Source organism: Dermacentor albipictus, chromosome 3 (assembly GCF_038994185.2).
Source record: "Dermacentor albipictus isolate Rhodes 1998 colony chromosome 3, USDA_Dalb.pri_finalv2, whole genome shotgun sequence".
Taxonomy (NCBI): Eukaryota; Metazoa; Arthropoda; class Arachnida; order Ixodida; family Ixodidae; genus Dermacentor; species Dermacentor albipictus.
This window is the reverse complement of record NC_091823.1, coordinates 74098452-74121013: the sequence shown is the minus strand read 5'-3', so window position 1 is coordinate 74121013 and position 22562 is coordinate 74098452. Positions and strand designations below refer to the sequence as shown.

General features: G+C 47.7%; 1 protein-coding gene across 1 annotated transcript; it reads left to right on the top strand.

Moving 5' to 3' along the window:
* Position 1: 1 nt before the first annotated feature.
* LOC135900686 (neurogenic protein mastermind-like) lies at positions 2–10300 on the top strand. Its single transcript, XM_065430223.1, has 2 exons — positions 2–65; positions 8721–10300. The coding sequence occupies exons 1-2, from the start codon at positions 57–59 to the stop codon at positions 9846–9848; spliced, it is 1137 nt and encodes a 378-aa protein (XP_065286295.1). The 5' UTR covers positions 2–56; the 3' UTR covers positions 9849–10300.
* Positions 10301–22562: the final 12262 nt, after the last annotated feature.

Genomic DNA, 22562 nt, shown 5'->3' with positions numbered 1-22562 from the left:
CAGCCGGCTGGCTTTCTCCCCTCGCTCCGGACTCGCACCGCCCGCCGCGCGCCAGCATGGGCCACGTGAGTATGCGAGCGCCGCCAGCCTCTGCGAGCTCTGCTTCACCGCAGCATTCGTCGTCGCGCACTCTGGATATGCCTTCGGTGGACGCGCGCGCGACTCTCGGGAGGCGTCGTGTTTGTCAGAGCGGGGAAAGTGTTCGATGGCGAGAGTGGCTCCGAGCTTGAGAGTGAGCTCCGTGGATCGTGGTTCCCGTCTCCGTGATGTGTGCGCGCGCGCACGCACACATACGCACATGCACGCACACACACGCACACGTACGCACACATACGCACACGCACGCACACGCACGCACACACACACACGCACATACACACACGCACATACACACACGCACATACACACATGCACACACCCAGTGGCGTAGCTAGGTCGTCTGGCACCCGGGGCCCATAGGTCTTCTGTCACTCCCCCCCCCCTCCGTATGTAGTCGAGGAAGGCGAGGTTATCAACAAGTTCGGGGTGTCTTCAGACGTATATGACACCCCCCCACTATCCCCTTGCACCCGGGGCCCACGGCCCCCCTGCCCCCCCTATTGCTACGCCACTGCACACACCTACTTTCCAGCGATCCCCTTACGCTGAATACGCCGGCTCTCGATCGTCAGATCGATGAAACTAAACAGCGTCAAACTGGGATCGGTACTTTGGAAGGAAGGTCACCTATACATGAACTTGGAAGACGGATGGCTCCTCGTTTTGAGGCGGCCGAATAGTTCAGGTGTCCGCACTGAGAGAGACAGTTACAGTTTCCTCGGCAGCTAAGAATTCCTCCTCCAACTAGATCTCGCTTTGTCCCACACTAAACCGCGATCGGTGATATCGCGCAGCTGTTATTGAATGTGGTACTGGCGGGATAAACCGATGCGGAGGAGCAAGGTGTAAACTGAACCTGGCAATGGCAATAACTGCGACAGACCACAGCGCACAGTGTCGGGAGAAAGTGTGCCTGCCACTTCACTTTCCATCGGCCGAAGCTGTCGCGTGGTGCACTGAGCTGGTGCTCTGGTGCCGCTATAGGCAATTTGAAGCACGAGGAAATCGTGTTTTGGAGCAGTAGCAGCGAGAACTGCTGTAATTTTAATGCCTATCAGTGCATGAGGTCGAGCGCACGCCCCGGTGGATTGTATACATCTGTGCGGCTCAGTTCTAACGAAAGGATGCAGCTTTCTAAATTGCGGCCTTTCCACCCCATAGCTTTTTTTTTTCGGTTTAATCGAACGACAACGGTGTTTTTCGAGTTATTGCCTTACACGCTTTAGCGCCTGAGATTAGTCTGGACTGTCATATTCAATCGAAGCGTTCGTCTATGGCTGAAAGGATTAGCCAACGACGGCCTTCAACTTGGCCGTCAACGCACAGCTTCTGGTTTCGCCCTTTGCTTAAACAACGCCGTCGGGAACGGCGATCGAACTTTTATGAACTTAGACTTTTGATGCAAGGCAGCTAGCCCTTATCACCATCGCCCGCTACGTTTTTCGAATGATGAAGTCGCTGAAGAAGCAGCTAAGAACAGAGCAAGGCGTCGGGACACCTCGAAGCTCTTCTCTCCGTTCGCCGTCGCCAGAACCGTGGACTGAACGCGGGCAACTTCAGGCAGGCACGTGCTTCCTCTACGCGCCGATCGGGGCAGAGCGTGGTGAAAGGGTACGGCGCCCGCTACGATCAAGTATACTGCGAGTCGTCCTTGCCAGTTAATAATGTATGCGCTGCCCACCGCGTCTCGACAATCCAGCTTCGGGAGCGTGCGCAGCGCGGTCACTTCGACGATGCTGCCCCCTCGGTCCGTCTACAAAAGCGGCTTCAGCGCATTGGTTGTGATGGAAAAAACGCAGCCGCGTTTCGTTGACCCGTCTTGGATGAACGCGCCCGATGCTCTCGTTTTCGACGTCAGTTTGCGTTCCGCGATCAGTTCTGCACCGAGTAGGCATTTCTTAACGACGTCGCCAGCGGCCTTGCCTTGCTTTGCCTTGTCTTCTTTTTCTTCTTTTCTTTAGTTGCTCGGGTGACACTGACCGAGCTCCACCTATATGCAGACGTATCCTCTGGCAAGCGCGTGTTTGTAGCGAAGCGGGGAACCTATAATTAAGATGGTTTGCTGGAAAAGCCGGAAAAAAAGAAGGAGGAGACCACCATTTGCAGTTGAGAAAAAATGCCGGGATGTTTGCGCTGTAACGAAAAATAATTACCCAAATGAGCTCTTTCGCATTACGAATGCCCCAAATGCGTAAAACTTAATTTTTTTCGACTCTGGTAGGGCGGCAGAACTTTTCCGTTGAGGGGGGGATTTAGTTCTCATTCTTTACCGTGGGACAGCGCGTAACTTGCCAAACTATTATGAGGAAAACTAGAGCTCATGAAAGCTATGTGGCGGTTTATCTAGTTAAAGGAAAACAGACGTGAAATATCCGTGGTAGATACCGCGGTTCTGTCACGTCAGCATGCATTACTACAGCAGGTGGACTTTACTTGCCAGACAAATTCCAGAGTGATTATCGATCTAATTACCCATTTCTTCACTAATGAACTTTGTAATTAATCGATTAAGAGGGCACGTATCAAGTGCGACATTGAAGCCAAACATTAATGAAGCAAAATAATGTAATAGAGAAGCTATCTTTAGCACAAATTTCGAGAACCCCGCCCTCAGTGAAATGCATTGATGTTCCTGTTAACACTTAGCGGCACACAATCTTACATAGTGCCGGCGAGTGTTAGCTGGAACACCAGTGCATTTCGCCGGAGTCTTTGAGGGTCGCATTTCTTCAAACTAGCGCTGAGCTCAGAATTTGTGCTAAATGAGTGTTATACTTCATTACCGCCCGATCTTCAATCCCCCAATAAGGACATGTGCTTCGAAGCGATTAATTACAAGGTTACTTTCTGAAATTTTGTTCAGCTAATCTCACTCTGCGATTTGTCTTGCAAGTGGCGTTGAACTCTTCAACCGCCGCGGTAGCCTAGCTGCTATGGCGTAACATTCTGCTGCCACGCTCGAGGTCGTGGCTTCGACTCCCGGCTGTCGCGCCGCACTCTCATGTACTTGCTCGTTTACCCGCACGTTAAAGAACCTGAGGTGGTCGAAATTATTTTGGAGCCCTCCGCAACGGCGTCCCTCACAGTACCAGAGTTGCTTTGCACGGATCATTAATCACCGTCAATCGATGAGTAAGTGTCCACCCCTTCAAGTAATCCAGCTGACGTGGCAGAGTAGCGATATCTACCACAGCAGACGTTTCATTATTCTGTTTCCATTCATCTAGATAACTCGGTATATAGAAAATCTGACGAGAGAGACTCCACGAAAATGGGGCGACGCTGTCCCCACCTTTCGATAGAAAAAGAGAGAGAGAGAGAGAGAAAAATACCATTCAAGACACCGATTAGCGAAAATGAAGAATCGAAGTTTCAGTGTATAGTCACCTGTTCGTAGCTAATGCCTTATGCTTCGTCACGCCTCATTGTTCAAACACACACGTCCCGTCCGGTGACGTAAACCAAATCAACGATCTTAGCGAAACCTGCCACTCTCGGGCTGCGCCAGTCGGAGGAAGTTGAATTTCGCGCCTGCCCAGCCACTAGCGCATGTCATATATCGACTGTCGAGTCTCATCTCGACCAGCCAGTGAAATCTCGCACATCTCGCATCTGAATGCGCACCGCAAGATAAGAACTAGAATCGGCGCTAAAACCGGCGGCCGAGTGGCAGCTTTATAAAGCAGCACGAATAGAATGAGCCACACTTGCGCACGACGGAACGGATAGAGTGCGACGCGTTCGACGCCCGTCCAGCCGCGACAATCGCGTAGCGTCGCTCTATAGGTCACCGCGCTCGTGTCCACTCCCCCCCTCCCCCCGCCCTCCTTTCTATTCTTTCGATTTTTTTGTTTTGTTTTCGGGAGCAGATTCTCCTAAATGGGCGACGGACGAGACGCACTGTCGACTCTTGCCTCGTCGAGAGGGAAAAGCATTGCGCGGTCGCCGGGCGATGCGAGATATAGGAGTGCAGAGGCTGCTGCTGCTGCTGCAGCTACTGGCGCACGCTCTTGCGCGTGACGCACGCTTTCGCCTTTCGCTTTCCGCGTTTTCCATATCGCGCGTCCGCGTCCTTTTTTTCCGCGTGCCGGCTTTTCGAAGCCCGAGTCGCTGGCCGCCTACGGTGGCAGCCCTTGTCGCACTCGTCGTGCGTGCTCCCGTATACAGTGCGCGCAGCGGGCATTTCGGTGTGAATTTAACTAACCGAGTTTAACTAACCAGTTATTAAATTAACTGCTTTGGTTAGCGGACAGTCCTCACTCACGGAGTTTGACGATTACCTAAATGACAATAAAGGGCCCTATAACGTAAAACTATTCCAATTTGCTTTTATTCCACTCTACTGACGTCAAATTTGCGTAACCGCCGACGCAAGCAGCGGGCGGTGACCCGCAGGGTTGTCTGGACAGACCAATCAACCGCTCTCCTCGTTCATAGGAGGTCACTTTTGTTTGCTTGAAAAACGAATAACATTGCCTACACTGAGCGGCTTGTCTTATCTAATCGGCTCACAAGAGTCGAGGAACATGCTCAAGTGGAGAGGAATTCGATGGGGTCGAGCCACTGCACGGAATATTGATAACCGGATGAAGAGGGTGGTACCGGCGTCTGTGATTAGTCCGCTTTCTCTTACTTAGCTTGCGGTCCATGGCTCGTTGACAATCGCGGCGGCATGCAACGGAAGCTCAAGAATGACGCTAAAACAGATCCTCAGCAAAGAAGAGTTGGCAGAACGAGGTCGTAAACGTGCCGAAAGTTCTCGAAAACGTTACAGGGCCACGCAACAAGTTTCATTATACGCAGATGAGCTCATGCTTTCCGGAAGATGCGAGTAGCCAATACCTGAGCGATTGGCGGCAGCCATTTTTAATTCCTTTCGGAACGGGGCAACCTGCGGCTATTCAGAAGAAAATTCAGTTTTCTTTTTCAGCATATTAATGCATCTTTAGTGCGTACACGTCACTTTGACGCGGTGAATTTTCGAGGTTTTGTGATGTCGTATGTCAGGCAGCTGAAGTGGGTGCAGCCCAAAAACTTTTGACCAATAGCCGAGGGCTAATGGCGAAAAGGTGTCGAATCAGAAATAACTATTTTTGTTTTATTTGGTCAAATAATGCATGATCAGTGTGTACACGTCATATCAGTAAGGGAGCTATCGCGGTTTTCATGACGTTGCGTGACCGACAGGTGAAGTGGTGGTGGTCCAGAAAAGTTTTTGACCAATAGCGGAGGGCTGATTGGAGAATTGGAATTGAAAAGTTTAGAATAGCTTTACGTTATAGCGCCCCAACTCGATGGTTTCACCCGAATCAACGTGCACACAGGTACAGTCGACATCAACAGACCATCCTCGCGTTCTTGGTTTTTCTTCCGTGATAAGAAAAAAAAGAAGAAGAAAAAAAGCCCCGTAACGCGACATTGACATTTGCTGAGTTTACCTAGTTCCGTCTCTCGTGGCGTCATGGTGGAAGCTTTCACGCGTCTAGTTCAGCCCAAGCCTAAGTAACTTCTAAATGAGTGTCGCTGCTGTCAGAGCCCGTTAACATGGTAGGCCTGCCTATGCGCTGACCTGTCACGCCAGAGGGTGGTGCCCCTTTAACCGCTGCCATTTCCAGCACATTTATGAGGAAACGACGCCAGCTTATAGCTGCATGCGGAACCTTCCCCAATCTTGGGGAGCGAGGTTCGCAAACTTCGGCTAGAGGCGTGCAAGTGGAGAATTTGGAACGTATGTACACACCGCGGCGTCAAAACAGTAAACAAAAGAACATTGAGACAGAGAGAGAGAGAGAAAGAGAGAGAGAGAGAAAGAGAGAGAGAGAGACGGCGGAGGTTATGAGTACGTTTACGGCGTGGACAAAAATGTGAATGCGATGCGCTACAGAATCATCGTTAAGCCGCTGTTTATAAAACGGTGGTCCACGGATGCACAGTGATCCCACGTTGAACGAGGAGAGAAGGGAAAAATGAAAGGGAAGGACTCCGCCACGCGCGAGTCCGATTTGCTACCCTACGTAGGGGAAGGGGGCTAAGGGATGAAAAGAAAGAGAGGAAAAAAAGGGGAAAGCAGTAGCACTGCGATCACGAGGGGCTCTTCATCACGGCAACAGTCTATCACTGAGGCCGGTAGGTTTCATAAGCTGTAGTAATGCCCACGTATAGCTTTGTAACCCTACGACGCATGAGGTGACGATCCTAGAATCGTTGCCTCGCAAAATGGTTTGTGATCTAGCTGGTTTAATACAGCCCGAAGAACAGCGCGCTCGATGCCATAACAATGACAAAAACACAATAAGTGTTCGGTCATCTGTTCACAGTTGAGCGAGTCACACATAGGTGTCTCTGCCGCTTTAATAAATAATGAGTAGGCTTTCGTAACTGTCACCTCTAACGAGATGTGGCACAGTAAAGGGCCATCTGGGCAGGAAAGGTGTCATGGCATTTGCAGCTTCAATGAAGGGTCAGTCTGTAGAGTCGACAGTTCGAGACAGTCGAGGTGTTCCAAGAAGTTTGGGTATTGATGCAAGCAAGTGAACGAAGACCCTTCGAAGGGTATGGGAACTGTCTGGGTTCCTTTATGGACTGACCGGGCTGCTTCATCAGCGAGGTCGTTACCGCCGATGCCGCAGTGACCCAGCAGCTATTGGAAGATGATGTCACGTCTAGAGACGGTTTGGTAGATAACTTCTCTCAGATGCCAATTAGTCGTGAGTCCTGCGTCGTAGAGCTGATTGCAAACATTTAAAGGTTGCCTTAGACTCACAAAAATAAAAATAACAAAATAAGACACCTGATTTCGAGGTTGTAGTTGCACGATGCAATTAATGGTAGCACGTAGAGCGGCAAGCTCCCTTGCTGCATACGTCATCATGTGGGACAATTTGAACTTGATTGTTACTAGTAAGGCCGGCATGACGACAACACCTGTGAAGCTGGTACCGATCCGTCGTTGCATATGTGCATTATTTGTCTATACGCCACGTTCGGTACTAACAATGTCATCTCTCGTAAAGAGGCTTTTGAATGGCTGGTATTCGTCATTTCAGGAATCGTGAGGTGCCCTTGGGCCTGTCGCAGGCAGTACCACAGAGGTAACAGAGGTGTTGCTATCGGTGTAAAAACGGACGGAAGGCAGTCTTGCTGACTTGCAAGAAGTTCTAAAGGAATGTTGCTCGAAGTGTCGGTGATAGCAAAGCAGCAATGTAGTGATGTGGAGACTCGAGGAATAGAACGTGTGCTCCGAAGCTGCCAATTCTGGCATACCTTGGGTCTATATGTCTATATCGCAATCAATGTTGTTGCATGAGTTGACGTGCACAATGGTACTCCTGCACATACCCTAGCATGTCCTTGTAAACTCTCAAGGGTGAAAATATTCGTTTCGCATGTATTTCCCGAAAGCAGCAAGGTGTAACGTAAGAAGCCTAGAAACACAGCTATGCAGAGCTGCAGCATGTACCACACCTATGCGCCCCAAATTTTCTCCTCACAGGAACTTCAGTATGGGAATAATCGAAGTTAGTCTCTTCTTGAGGCAGACGTAGTGAAGGCTCCACGAAAGATGGCTGTCAATGATCACACTTCAGGAGTGGTGGGTCTTCTGGCATGAAACAGCCTGGCCGCTGAAAAAGAGGGTTTACGTTGTCTCGGGATTGCACGTAAACGCTATTAACGCGCATTTTCAGTGGATACATTAGTGCCTTGTCTGCGGAGAAAGAAACGTGTTAGGGTGGCTGTCCACTGAATCCTTACGCGCACTTTAAGACGGGTCACCGCAGAAGACCAAAGAACGATATCGTCAGCTTATATTGATAATTGAAGTGTCTCTAGGTTCCACGGTACCGTCACAGAGCCACACCTTTAACTTACAGCATCTGACAAAAGCCCGAGGGATAATACGGGGGTATACTTTCGAGTTACCCAGCCTATCTGTGTAGAAATGCGGTTTCTACAACCAGCCAAACCGAGTGCGGAACACTAAACAATATTTATATTGAACGAGATCCGCCTGTTTTACATGACATGATGCTTGGCGTCCTTGTTTTTGATATGCTAAATACTGTTAGCAATAGATCGCAGACTACGAGTGAAAGCGTGTGAGTCGTAATGCTGCCAGCAGCCTTAATTAATGTGCACAGTTGCACAGTAACATCATTTTCCATCAGCATAGGTTATACACAGAAGTAAAGAAAATTTGTTATTTTTGTGAATAGTTCCATGCGCGTTTAACTTGTTCGCCAAAGCTTAATTAACGTTTAACTAGCGTGCTGATGCCAATGAAAACAATAAAAGAAAAAAATTCTTACGACGTCCCTGTGCTTCCGTCCGAAATACGTCGTACAGTTTCATAAACATAAGTCACACTCTGTAACAAATCTACTCTAAATTAACTATGTTCCTTGTGGTTCACGGTGCGCAACGGTACTCGCTATTCTGAAAGTGAAAACGTGATCAAAACGTTCTTACGTGTACTCATGAAAGAAAGCGATAGAACAAGACAAGAAGAATTATTAAAATAAGACACTCTTCTACTGTGTAGCTTTGTCGCTGTTCTTTTCACTAGTCTTTTCTTTGCTAAGCATCGCCGTGCACTGCGTTTTTGTTTTGTGTTCACACAATAGAAGAGCGTCTCTCTTCTTGGGTTCATCTGCGCATGCTGCCTGGTGAGTGCGGATGACTTCGCCTGGGTGACCCACGAGCCGTTCGCCACGGAGAACCTGGTGTCCATCGCGCCGTCAGGGCCGCAGCAAGTGACCGCGGTGGCGCCCTGGCCACAGCAGTGGCACTCCTCTCCGATGCAGCAGCAGCAGCAGCAGCAAAACTTCAATCCAGTGAGGATGCTGTTCCATTCTTCCGGTCCATGGAATAATCACGGCGGAAGTGGAGGTGGTGGCGGCAACGGAGGCGGAGTGAACGACATCACCACGGTTCACCTCCAAGGTCCGGGACCCGGTTCATGGCAAGGAGGCAACGCTCCTTGGCAAACCAACAGTGTCGCATTCCCTTGGCAAATGCAGCAGCACCAACAGCAGTCTCAAAACCACCATCAAAACCACCATCAAAACCACAATCAAAACCACGGTGGCCCGCCCGGAGATATCTCACTCCCGTGGTCCACCCAGCAACAGGGTCATATCGCCACTTTCACTTCACTGCCAAGCCCTCCCGTTCAGCACCCACCCAACCCGTGGCAGAACACTGCTCCCATGGGCGGTGCTCCCTGGCAGTACCAGCAGAACCAGAACAACCACAACAACAATAACAATAACAACCATCCTCATCAACTGCACCAACAGCAACAAAATCAGCAGCAGTCTAATCAGCAACACCATTCGCAACAACCACAGCAGCCGCCGCCTCCTGAACCATCGCTGCCGAGGACCCAAGTGAAGCTCATCTACGTGCCCATACCCATCGTGAGGTCCGTGACGCAGCAGGCCGTGTCGTCGCAGCAGGGACAGTGGCAGCAGCAAGGTGGCGGCGGAAGTGGTGGCGGTGGAGGGGCTTCCGTGCAGGTCATCTGGCCGCAACAGCAGCAGCAGGGTGGCTCCCAGAGCGCGTGGCAGCCAGGCGTCAAGACAAGGGCATTCTCGGTGCCGGCCAAGACGATGGGCAGCGCGGGCGCTGTTATACCAATCGTCATCTCGCTCCAGACCACGAGTTCGCGGCCCTCATCTCCGGCCAAGTCCGAATTTTCACCTCGGGTGGCTACATCTCGCGCGGACACGCCCAGAAGTGCATGGTGGTGATGAACCGTTTGCTTGCAGGGTGTCACAAGTTTGGTCGGTAGCCACCGACAGGCTCGAAATCGAAGGTGCGTTCATAAGTGACGATCGGCCGCTGATTGGTGCAAGCGGCCCTTGCCACGACAAAACGGTACTCCTAAATAAGGCTTATATGTACCTGTTCATTGTATTTCATCGAGAATCACTATGAGCGAATTGTGTGTGCCGATCTTTCACTGACGCTTCGCTTTGTAGATATACTTGCGGAAATTGGAGCGATATACGGTGGTCACATTTCGAGTGTGGAGGCCAAACATCCACAGACGTCATCAAAAAAAGAAGGGAAGTTATACATATTGCCCATGGTATATACGTTTGCTCAGCCAGCGGGCTTTTTCAAAACACTCTAGGTGTAAAGGAAGAGACGAATTGTACCCGCGAACCTTCTACCGTATCCCTACTTCCTATGTTCATTACCATAGACTACATGCAAAAATCTGAGATTATTGGGCGCTTTGGCACTACAGGACCTGAGTATTTGCATGAACAATCATTCTGCACGATGTATAGGGTTTCTGAAAGTTTGCCTTCTGCCATGTCACTGCATATGGGATGAAAGGGTTGTCCTCATGCCTGCTGAATTTGTGACATTGCAGAAAGAAATGGTGTGCCTATGCGCCAGCTAAAATGAGCAGTCAGTACTAGTCAATGACAAATTTCTAAAAATACAATTATCTTTTTATCAGTAAAAAAAAAACCTAGTGTACATTGCCCACGAATTTATTACCGCTCATTATATCTGCAAGAGATAGTTGAGTTTCTGGTTGACCATCGAATCGCCCGTGCTACGCACAAAATAAAACTGCCCATCGTGATATCACGCTGGTATATGAAACCGTCGCCAAGGGACTGCCATGTTCACACCCGGGTCAAATGCACGTCTCTGTGGCATCTCAGCTTTAGCCTTGGACAGCTTCTTTGTAGCCAAGAAGTACGGGAGGACGACACCTCAGAATAAGTTTAAAAACAGCAGCTCGTTTGTATCATCCTGGCATTCTAAGAAGGAAAGAAGTCGTCCGAACTTTCTTTCTTCTCTCTTTTTTTCTTGAACGAGGGCGGGGGGTGCGAGTAGATGCTGGTCCGAGAGCTGTCGCACTCGAGTGACCAGATGAGTACGTTTCCTCTGACCGGATAGAAGCGGAGTAAACTAACGTGCTCTACTGAGGCGCACGAGGACGATCTAAAATGGAGTTCAATATGTAACGAGCACTTTCTCCCGCATAAAGGAGCTGTCAGCGCTCCATTGTTCTTAAAGTGTAGCGAGATACAAAAAAAAAAGCAGGACTGAAAGGCAGGGAGGTTAACAAGGACTTAGTAGGACTGAATCCAGTCAGCTACGATACCATGGGGGAAGGAGAAAGGGGAGGAAAATATTTAGACAGGAAGAGACAGTTAACAGTTAATGTTCATCGGAGTCACCGATATAATGGAATTCTCAGCGCTGCGTCGCAGACAGTTGATAGCAGTACTGAGGTGACGGGCTTCAGACTGTCTGTGTCTGACTTTATTGAGAGTATAATCGCAATCTCGGCGGAAGTTCACTGCGCACAATTAATATATTTGTCGAAAGGAATGAGACAACGCCACCGTAAGGGCCCCGAGAGAAGTTTCCGCGCAACTTTCATGCTTAGCAGATAAAACGAATCGTTCTTGAAGCTTTATGCTTGCAATGCAAGGCATTCACCTTGTTTTTGCACTTCTTTCGGGTATGCACATGGTGTACAGAGGTACCTTATAAAGAACGAAACCTATTTATATGTGACTTTTTCTCTTTCATTCAAGCATCGCTTTTCGTTCATCCTCTTGAGGACGCCTTCATGAGCAAGTTTAGATTGACTGTTACCAAATAAGCCCGCAAAAAATCGCACCGTAACAGAAACCTCCTAGGCTCTAGCTACTATGCACGATTATGTATTGCGTGCGCACGCCATGTATTGAAGCTCGTTTCTGCGTGTTTCAGGGACCACACAAAACTCATGAATCTTAACACGTACACTGAGAACAACGTATAGGGAAAACATGATTTCGGGGTCAGATCGTAGTCTAGTGCGACCTTGGGAACTGAAGAGCCGTCTTGGTGTGCCTGCGTGAGCGCCGCGACACCGCATCAGTGCGCTCGGCGGCATTTGCCAGTTGGCTGCAGTTGGCCACAGGGCAGCGTCATTCTCTTTCTTGGTGGGTGAAGTCTCTACAAGCGCAGCCTCCGTCAACAAAATTTTGAAGCCATTACGCGTGTGACGCGAGCTCTAGCTCCGTTGCAAGGCTTCTGTAATGGACTTGGCACAGCGAAGATCAGTACTAGAACGAGAAGCACAGTACATTTCATTATGTGGGTCTTCAGAGCGAGTTCAAATGGGGATACCTGTGTGCCCCTGAACGCCATGTCCGGTCACACATGGATTCGTTCCAAACCATTTGACGAAGGCTCTACAACACAGTGATGTCGTTTCTTTCTCTTTCGGGATATCGCACATTATTGCTCTCAATAAATTCGTGTGGTGGAACTGTCGGCAAGTAGTTGCAGTGCTAGCTGTGTCTGAAGCGTATAATTTCCTGTTCTTCCTTCTCCCTTTCCTCTGGAACATCCATTTCAACCTTAACCCGACATAGCGAGCATGTCGTAGACACTGCAGTATATTAAAGAAAATTTCCAGGGGGGTGAAATAGGCAAGCGACGACATTTTATTTGCGTTTCTGTCATTGACAGCACACCAAATTGAGAATTTATATGGCTTGTTTTGTATTGAGTATGTCGCCTAACTTAACGCGACGGGAAGTTATTCTGGGTGTGGCAGAGATAAGGCGAAATAACCTCCTCGAAAAAATGCCGCTTATAGTTGCACTAAAATAGAAAGTTACTGGTCCTGTAAAATGCATATATGTCAACTTCTTCCCCCTATTTGCCCACAGAAAACTAAACGACGTCCTCCTCTTACGTAACAACATAGAAGCTCATTGACTTGCAACTCCTGGCTATGTAAATAAGCGCTTATGCAAAGATTGTAATAAAGCACTTCATCTTGTATCTACCACCAATAAAACTACACAACAGTTGTATTACTTGGTCATTAGCATGAAGATTGTTGGTTAAAGTGTCCAGGTAAGTTCAGTGACGGAACGTAAATAGGAGTAGTTGCTGGTTAGTCGACGCGTTGTTTTTCATCAAAAGTCTCTGAAGGGAACGACTTGTAAGCGTTATAGTTAGCACACACTATTAAAGAAGTGGCGTTTATTGTCTGTACGATTATTACTCTACCAAACGAGATACTTTCTTCACGAAGAAAGGAAAGAAAAAAGAACTGACTATTAATTGTACCACCCACTAAATATTTAACACTTCAGAAATACTGGTACCAGTTTCATGTATCGTCAAGTATACTTGATTACATGGTACAAGCGATGCGGATCAGTCGCAAAGGTGAGTGCTTCTTCAGTATATTTACATGACAGTGAAATTTGTACCACAGCTGGTCGGACGCCGTGGTTTAAAGCTAACAGGCAGTTAACTTTTGCTGGAACCTCTATGTTTGCACATATAGTATACGTCACCGAAGAAACTTGGAGAAGTTTTTAAGAAGCAGTTATTTCGTTTTCCCTTTGGCCACTGAACTTGGCGAAAGTCCCGATTTATGCATTGTTCCAATAATTTGATTTTATCAAAAGCGCAGCATTGAAAAGTGCCACATTTACCGCCTGCTGCAGAATTCGCCTAAACTGTGGATGATGGCGTGTCACATGGTCCAGGTGTCTACAAGGTGGGGCAACCATTAGACTTCTTAAACAGTGTCAGCACTTTCTATCACACGTTCATTAAAGGTCAACTGCTTTGATGCCGGGAATTTTCAACTGAGACATTGTTCACTGTGGACAAGACCCCCGTAGCAGGGCCGAAACGGTTTTCGTTTTCAGCGATTGATTGACGCTCGATATTTCTGCTCAAGAAATTTCCTGACCTGACAGATTTCCGTGGAATCTGGATTTTGGATGCGATATTGTGATGGACAAATTTTAACTGAATCTAAAAAAATTGAAGTGATAACGCACTGAAAGAGAATACCTGACTGTGCACATCACTGTCGAAATAACCGATAAGTACTTTTCTCTCCTTGGTTTATTTCACAATTGCCGTGGTACCTTTGTTATTATTGTTTGGCGCTAGCTAGTTCTATAGCCACGACAACCTAGGCCGTATGCAACACCAAGCAAAGGCGGCCTTGCCAAAATAAAAATATAGAGCAACCTCGGGCGGAGCTTTCAGCACGGTACCGCAGCCATCAGTGAAAGCAATTTCACACGCACTGAGTCATCCGTCATTACTATTGTCGCATCACTACCTCGAAGTCAGTATCAAAAAAATGGCTGTGGCTTAGGTAAGGTTAAGCCCAGGATGCGAAGCATACTAGCCTTTATTTTAGTTGTTGAACCACTGTTTAGCCTGGTGAACTGCTGTTGCTTGGCTATATTTGGTTCGGCTGGACGAAGAAACAACTCATGCATTACTGCTTCGCCTTCAAGAGTGGAATGCGACAGCGTTCCCGTCGACCCGCCAAGGAGTGTAAGACAATGGGCTACAGGGCAGCGACTAGGCGCCCCGCATTGGACGCGGTGAGCGTCGAGCAAAGCAGCGTTCGGCGCGGCAACGAAATGTACGCCTGAGCAAGAGACGCACGCCTTAAACAGCTCGTTTCTAAGGCAACACCGCATTCACTAGAGGCGCTTTTGTACCGCTTTGAAGCATCGTACTCGTGGCTCAGTGGTAGCGTCTCCGTCCCACACTCCGGAGACCCTGGTTCGATTCCCACCCAGCCCGTCTTGCAAGAGTTGAGCCAAAGCCACTTCTCCTCTGTCGTGACGTCACGGTGTCACGTGGTTTCAAGGCGACACCGCCGCGCCTGAGGAGCTGGGTTGAGCTCTCGTAATATGCTTCGCATAAAAGAAAGGAAGACGAAAGAAAAAAAAGATTGAGGATGCGTGAGATCAAGATGGAGCGAGTTTTGTCAGGAAATCGATTTTTTGTTTTGCTTTAGCGCATCACTGGCTTTAGAAATACTGCGCTCAGACTCGGAAGATATCCGATGGTTGCTTCAGCCCGTGCAAATGCAAGAACTTCTGACGGCAGGCGAGGATTATTGGTGTAGGGGGTTTCAAGATCACAAACGCAGCTTTGATAACTAAACTTTGCCTTCAACAATATCAGGAATCGCCGTTTCGGTGTGTGTTTCTTAGTACCTGTACACTGCAAAAGTGTACACAGCGTAGCCGTTTAATCGACGAAGGCTGCGGGTCATTTTGTCGACAGCTGTCACGGCGCTGCTCAGTCTCTGACGCGAACGGCCATCGCCAAAGATAGTTTAGCTTTCGCCGTACGTTGAACGGTTGATATCACGATGTCGCCGCCCATCCGCGTCGCGGGAAATTGACGGAGAGTGGTACAACCGAACCATCTGATGCAGTCCTTCTTGTTCGTAGCAGTTCACGGCGTAACAGTATAGCGTCAACGACGACGTTGCGTCGCAGGGCGCGGCGCAGCAAACGCTCGTCTTTCGCTTTCTGCACGGGTCTGGCGAATGAGGTGATTAACTATACGAGGATGGTCTTGCGGCGCCTCTGACCAAGGAGACAAGTTGTTAGCTCGCATTCTAAGTGCCACAGACGCAATAAACACGTAATAGGTGCCAGGAACAAGTGAAATAGGGGCTTCGTGTTCGATAGCTATACGCAGCCAACTGAGGCAGGGAGTCAGACCAGTCAGACTCCGCGTACGACTCGATTCAGTGCCTCGCGCCTGCAGGAGGCGCCACGTTTCTTTCAAAGCTCCAGCGCAGGGGGCCTGTACCCATCGTTCCCATGGTAACTGAATGATCGAAACACCAGAGTCCCCTCTAGAAATTTTTTTTCTAAGAAACTTTTTGGGTGGCAGAAATTCGTGCCATAACTCTGGTTGTCCAGTTGCGTGGTTCGATGTCAGAACTCTTGTATGTTAGCGTCCTGGATCACGCGACCCCAACGGGACCGACCATTGTTTACCGGATGACGCAGGCAACAGCGACACTGGAGCACACGGAACAAACCTACTATGGTCATTGGTACTGCGAGGAATATGAAATAACATCACGAGATATTGTGGTACACAAATTTTACTCTGAATTTCAAAATGTCAAAAAAAAAAGAAGAAAGAAAATGGACGACCAAGGCTGTGCCCAGTGCTAGCAAAATAACCGACAACGTCTTTCTCTGCTTGGTTTGTTTCTCAGTTGTAACGGTACCTTTGTTATCGTTTAGCGATGGCTAGTGCTAGTCACGCTTATCTAAATCATAAGTAGGTTCAGGTTGGTGCGCATGCGCACCAACCTGAACCTTTTGCGCCAGCGCCCTTTCAAAGTCAGAAGCAGATACGCTATTACGATTTCACTGCAAGTCTGAAGTTTTAGTTCGAGATCAGTGCTTTGTAGGAAATTCTAAAGATAACGGTATATAAGGGGGGGGGGGGGCGGTGTTGGTACAGAGTTGGCTTCCACTTATTATTCCAGTTAGACTTACCGGTGCTCGCGGTGGAATAAAGTCTTTGGCTCGTTTGCTTACGTCAGACGTGGGATACACGGGCAGCTTCTTTGAACGGATACATCAAGCAGCACTGCATCGCTGTAAGTGCGGCCATTTACATTCTTGTGAACTGGCCTTCTTCATCGTTAACAAAGAACTGATTTGAGATCAACGCCATGTCGTCTTGATTACGGTCTTTTAAGGAAAAGGCATTTCGGTCTTGGGGGTATATACAGAAGCGCAGAAGAAGGTTCCAACAATTTTCATATCCACTGTTAAATGATAATCACTGACAATAACTAGCATTTGACAATAACAGTGGATATGTCAATTTTTATATCCGCTTTCATTAATAGTCACTAACAATAACTTTGCTGTGTGCATTTCCTCGGCTTATTGTAGTGCTTATTATTTCTTCAATTCCTCGCGGTGCGTATTGTTGTGCTTTTTCAGACGCAGTTACACACTTCAATTAAAGTGCTAGTTTTTTTTCATGTTTTGTTTTAACACGTATGGATAGTGCAAGTTTAAGCGCTTCTTTTTGAGGCTCTCCTTAGACCACTTACAGCGAATTCTTCGTTGTTATAGGGTGTGCTTGTTAAGATTGTTTGCCCGTGGAGGACGCGTAAAGGAGCTCAGCAATGTAGAGGATCAGTCCTTGATCCTCGACATCAACGCGCGTGGCATTTGTTGACTGCAATCGCAAAATAAAGTGTGCTTCTGAGGTACGGACTGAATGATCAGCCCCGGTTTGTCACATTCTGTGCATTTTCGCTGTATAGCGCAATGAATATGCGGTGGTGCGGCGCGTAAATGTTGCCTCCTCATACTTAATTGTAAAACTTCGCTCCGTGAATTCCAGGCTTAGCCAATAGTCGAGACCAAGTAGAGCATCATAAACCTAATGCGAATTTTTTGGGCACCGTGAATGCAGAAGGTTACAATGAAAAGACGTCCTGGGCTTCCAATCCCCGTATTAAAGAAACGAAATCGCCTGAAGTTACTTTGGAGCAGTTTCTCAGACTGTGAGTTCTGACCCCCGAATGCGTCATGAGGCTTTAACGCGATATTGCTAAGGGCCTCGTGTAGTGGAAAATCCGGTGTCAGTGTCGGCGTCGGTGGAGTTGTCCGTGAGCGAAATTTTCCGTATATATTTAGGTATATGCATATGCCACACCTTGCTATATGACATGCGGTATATTTGCGAGTTATATTGCCACACTATTCTATCGTTAAAATTGCTCAGAGTTTGTCTTACATTCTTGATAAAGTTATTCCTCTAAATTTTGAGAATGACAGCCCACAAACAAATGTCTTGACACAAAACACCGACTGCGCGTGCCTTTTATGTTAAATCTTCCCATAGTTAAATATTTAAAGTGCGAAACAATAACAGAAACCTGAAAAATTATGTTTTCTTTTTTTTGGCGCGGCTGCGCACTTACTCCGGGATCGGCCCACGCAGGAGGCCGCATCTCTACTAGAAAGTTTGCCTTCGTGCATAGCGTTCGCCGCCCGTGTTTCCCGGTAAGCATTACGGTTACATAAGCTGCAGTTTTCGGAATGCTTGAGAAGCAGTCAGGGATACTTGAATGATATTGCGTTCCACTCTTAAAGGCGAAGCTTAAGCGTCCTCCAAGTTATTTTTCTGGAGGTCATGAAGGGTCAAACTATCACAATTACCAATGACATCAATGCATCTTTTAAACCTTTGAGGTGAAGGTTTGAACTATCCACTTCTCTCTTTGCATACTTTTGATTATCAGTGCGAACCCGCCGTAGTTGCTCAGTGGCTATGGTGTTAGGCAGCTGAGCACGAGGTCGCGGGATCGAATCCCGGCCACGGCGGCAGCATTTCGATGGGGGCGAAATGCGAAAACACCCGTGTACTTAGATTTAGGTGCACGATAAAGAACCCCAGGTGGTCAAAATTTCCGGAGTCCTCCACTACGGCGTGCCTCATAATCAGAAAGTGGTTTTGGCACGTAAAACCCCATAATTTAATCTTTTAATTATCAATGCGAGACGATGAAGTGTTGCTTGGGAGGTAGCCAAAGAAATTACGTCGCATTTAAGGTCGAGGCCTCAAGGGCTAAAGTGCATCCTTCTCATTAAAGTACATGATTAAACCAATCCTTCTTAAAAATCATAACTAAGCATTTTGGTGGCTCTCTGATGTGGTTAATGTCGTTTAAATAAAATAGAATGTAAATGTATACGTGTCACTTAACTTTTTTTTTCAGAAGGATTGCGCAGATGGCCATACACTCGATCTGGAGACACTCTCTGCTGGAATATCCAGTGCACAAGATAAGTTACATTGAAATTTGAGACAGACCTGAAGATAGGTTCTATATATAGTTTCCTTTAGAATACAGCATTCCCTACAGGTAGCTTCCGGGTGCAGCTGAACATTCAAAGCGGTAACCATCGCCTGCTGCTGCTACATAAAAAATGGCTGTGGCTTAGGTAAGGTTAAGCCCAGGATGCGAAGCATACTAGCCTTTATTTTAGTTGTTGAACCACTGTTTAGCCTGGTGAACTGCTGTTGCTTGGCTATATTTGGTTCGGCTAGACGAAGAAACAACTCATGCATTACTTCTTCGCCTTCAAGAGTGGAACGCGACAGCGTTCCCGTCGACCCGCCAAGGGGTGTAAGACAATGGGCTACAGGGCAGCGACTACGCGCCCCGCATTGGACGCGGTGAGCGTCGAGCAAAGCAGCGTTCGGCGCGGCAACGAAATGTGCGCCTGAGCAAGAGACGCACGCCTTAGAAACAGCGCGTTTCTAAGGCAACACCGCATTCACTAGAGGCGCTTTTGTACCGCTTTGAAGCGTTGTACTCGTGGCTCAGTGGTAGCGTCTCCGTCCCACACTCCGGAGACCCTGGTTCGATTCCCACCCAGCCCGTCTTGCAAGAGTTGAGCCAAAGCCACTTCTCCTCTGTCGTGACGTCACGGTGTCACGTGATTTCATGGTCACCGCCGCGCCTGAGGAGCTGGGTTGAGCCCTCGTAATATGCTTCGCATAAAAACCACAAAACAGACAAGGACGGGCGCTACTATCAACTGGCCTTTCACCGGCCTAATCTGTGAATAAACCATTTGCATGTACAAACAATTTGCCTGATATAGTGCATGTGCTATTTGGTGCCTATGTACACAGTCACGTCGTCGTATCGCAGAGAGAATAAGCCCTGACGTACGTTCGCAGTTTTATCAGAAAGAATGCTGCTATTCGTATCAGCGTAGCTTTCATAAGCCTGCACTCTTCCGAATACGATTATATGCAATCCGCTCCGTGACGCGCGCGAACTTTATTTATGTCCCGGGTTCTTCTCCCGATGATGCTTCGCCTGACGGTGGGCATGTGCACCAAATGGTACATATATCTGAGGAGGCTACGAATAAACAGTACTTTGCGTTAAACTACCATACTTTGTATTCAAGGCAAGCTATAAGCCCAATAGTTAAAAATTAAATTGAATTATGGGGTTTTACGTGCCAGAACCCCGGTTGGATTATGAGGCACGCCGTAGTGGGAGACCACCCGGGGTTCTCTAACGTGCACCGAAATCTAAATGCACTAGTATTTTCGCATTTCGCCCCCACAGACGTTCGGCTGCTGAGGCCGGGATTCGATCCCGCGACCTCGCGATTAGCAGCCCAACACCATAGCCACTGAGCAACCACGACGGGTTAGCCGAACAGTCAGCGCTCCTGGACGATTCTCGTAGCCACGTAATGACGGGCGCAAATTAGCAATCCGAGCAGTGGATTCATGCTGCTGAGGATAATAGCAATGTAATTACATATGGCTGCCGACTTGACGTTTCATACTTCAAACAATCTTCCTAGCAACGAGCATCCGGTTCCAGTGTTCGAAAAATGCTAGAAATTGTTAAAAGAGAGCAAGTTATTCCTCAGCAATGGCTCCGCATCAGCAGCGTCAGCGTACTGTCTAGCAGCTGATAATCGAATTGAGACCTTTTTCTCTGTCTGCACGCTCAATAATTTAGAAGCGAAAACTGCTCCTGCAGCCATAGTCAACAAGTCCCTGATGTTTCGGGACCGGCTTGGTGCCTACTTCAGGTGGTGACTGAAGCGGCCGAAGAAACCGCGTTGGCGACGCCTTCCCCTATGTACGCCCACGGCCTTCCCCATCTTTCATCGCCCCCATCCCTCTCCCATGTGTAGGGTAGCAAACCGGTTAAGCTAAACTGGTTAACCTCCCTGCCTTTCTTTCTCCACTTTTTCCTTCCTTCCTTCCTTCCTTCCTTCCTTCCTTCCTTCCTTCCTTCCTTCCTTCCTTCCTTCCTTCCTTCCTTCCTTCGTGATGTTATGGAGAGGAGGAAACAAAACCCAAGGAAGACAGAAGTTTAAAGAGCATTGTTTCTTCGGCCGCTTCAGTCACGCCCTGAAGAAGGGACAGCGCCAGTCCCGAAACGGTGGCAACTTCTTAACCTCAGCTGCAGCAGCCCTCGCTGCTATTATTTCCCACGCAGCCAGACAGATCCCTGTCGTAAATGTTAACTTTTAATGCCCAATTGTTTAGTTATCGGCGCCAAAAATGGTGTAGTAGCAGTTTTTTCATGTAACCGCTTTTGTACCAGGACACCAATAAATAAATCACCGCGAGTACGTGCAACGACGATGATGAGTCATCATCATCATCATAATTCTTTTCATCATGACGATGATTATCGTCATCATCTCCATCATCCCTGGGATCGTGTTTTTATATACAATGCCCCAGGGGACAAAGGCTTCCCCCCAAAATCTTGAATTACCTCTATCCTGTCTCAGCAGGATAGACGTATTTGGAGATTTAACACTCTAAACGAGGTACCACTCAAAACGGCAAACAGGCCACGTCCAGAGTAACAAGCTTTATTTGCGCAAGATTAGCACTGCAAGAAACGTTTCAAAAATCTCAGAATGCTTTATTTGTGCAGCGTTCATTCCCTGCGAAAGGCGGTGGGAAAAACTTGGAGCACGTAACTCTTCAGCAAAGTCCATGATCCCAACACATCCACATATATTTATATTCAAAGCTGTGGTATTGTGTACCTGAGATGTAGATGCACAAAAAAATACATATAATGCCGAAGTGATCCGCCGGATGGCAGATGTCACGTTACAAGCGACATCCGCTTTTCAGCTTGCTCGAGTATTATACATGCACGTGTGAAAAACACAGTTGCACCATTTAAATTTTCTTAATAATGTGCTTGATGTTAAGAACGTGCAGTAATTATGAAGCCTTGAAAACGAGTTAATAAAATGTGGCCCATACAAAAACAAAATGGCTCACTTATGAATCTAACTTAAAGAACGGTTCTCGTCTTCACGATTAAATTATTTGGAGAGCACAGCTGTGATTATTTAGTACTCTTGTATGGGGAGCCAGGTCTCCCTTAAGTAAAAAGAACTTGTTAGGAAGGAAATGCATAACAAGATCTTTTAGAACTTTAGGTGTAGAAACATCAACAGATTGGGCTCGAATGCGTTTTAGCTATCCCTAAACATTTCCTGATTCGTTGCTTCACTTTGACAGAACGTATATCTGCGCGCCTTGTGGCAGGTGCTGGTTTGTTCGTTATACGTATCCCCTTCAGTCACGAATCATGATGTACTGTCGATGAGAGTCCTTTTTTTTGTGTAAAGAGTAATTCAATCTTGATTAGTGTAAAGTTAGTTGCGTCGCGTTTTTTCATCTTTTTCTTTATTTTGTAAGAAGAGCTGAATTATTGGCACAAAACATACGCGCAAATCAACGATTGGCTGCAGACATTCTGCGAAAGGTAAAAAAAAAAAAACAATCTCTTTAGGCCAGCGCTGATAGAGGACAACACGACGAATTTCTCGTCAAACATGCGTAGTGCCACAGAGAAGTTGTCGCATGTAGGAGCCCTTTGTGCACTGAACTGAAATGAATCCATGTTAGGGAAATAAAGGTCCAGTTTGCACGCATTTCAGTGCCTGTGGTTTTTTTCGCTTGCCGGCAATGCGCGGAACTCCAGGAAAAAGTCGCTTGAAATAATCACGGAGGACGGAAGAACTAGGAGTAAGCATCATGACACGCGGCCAGCCTCCACTAGCCAAGTCTCCACGAAGCCGTCTCCGTAACTTCTG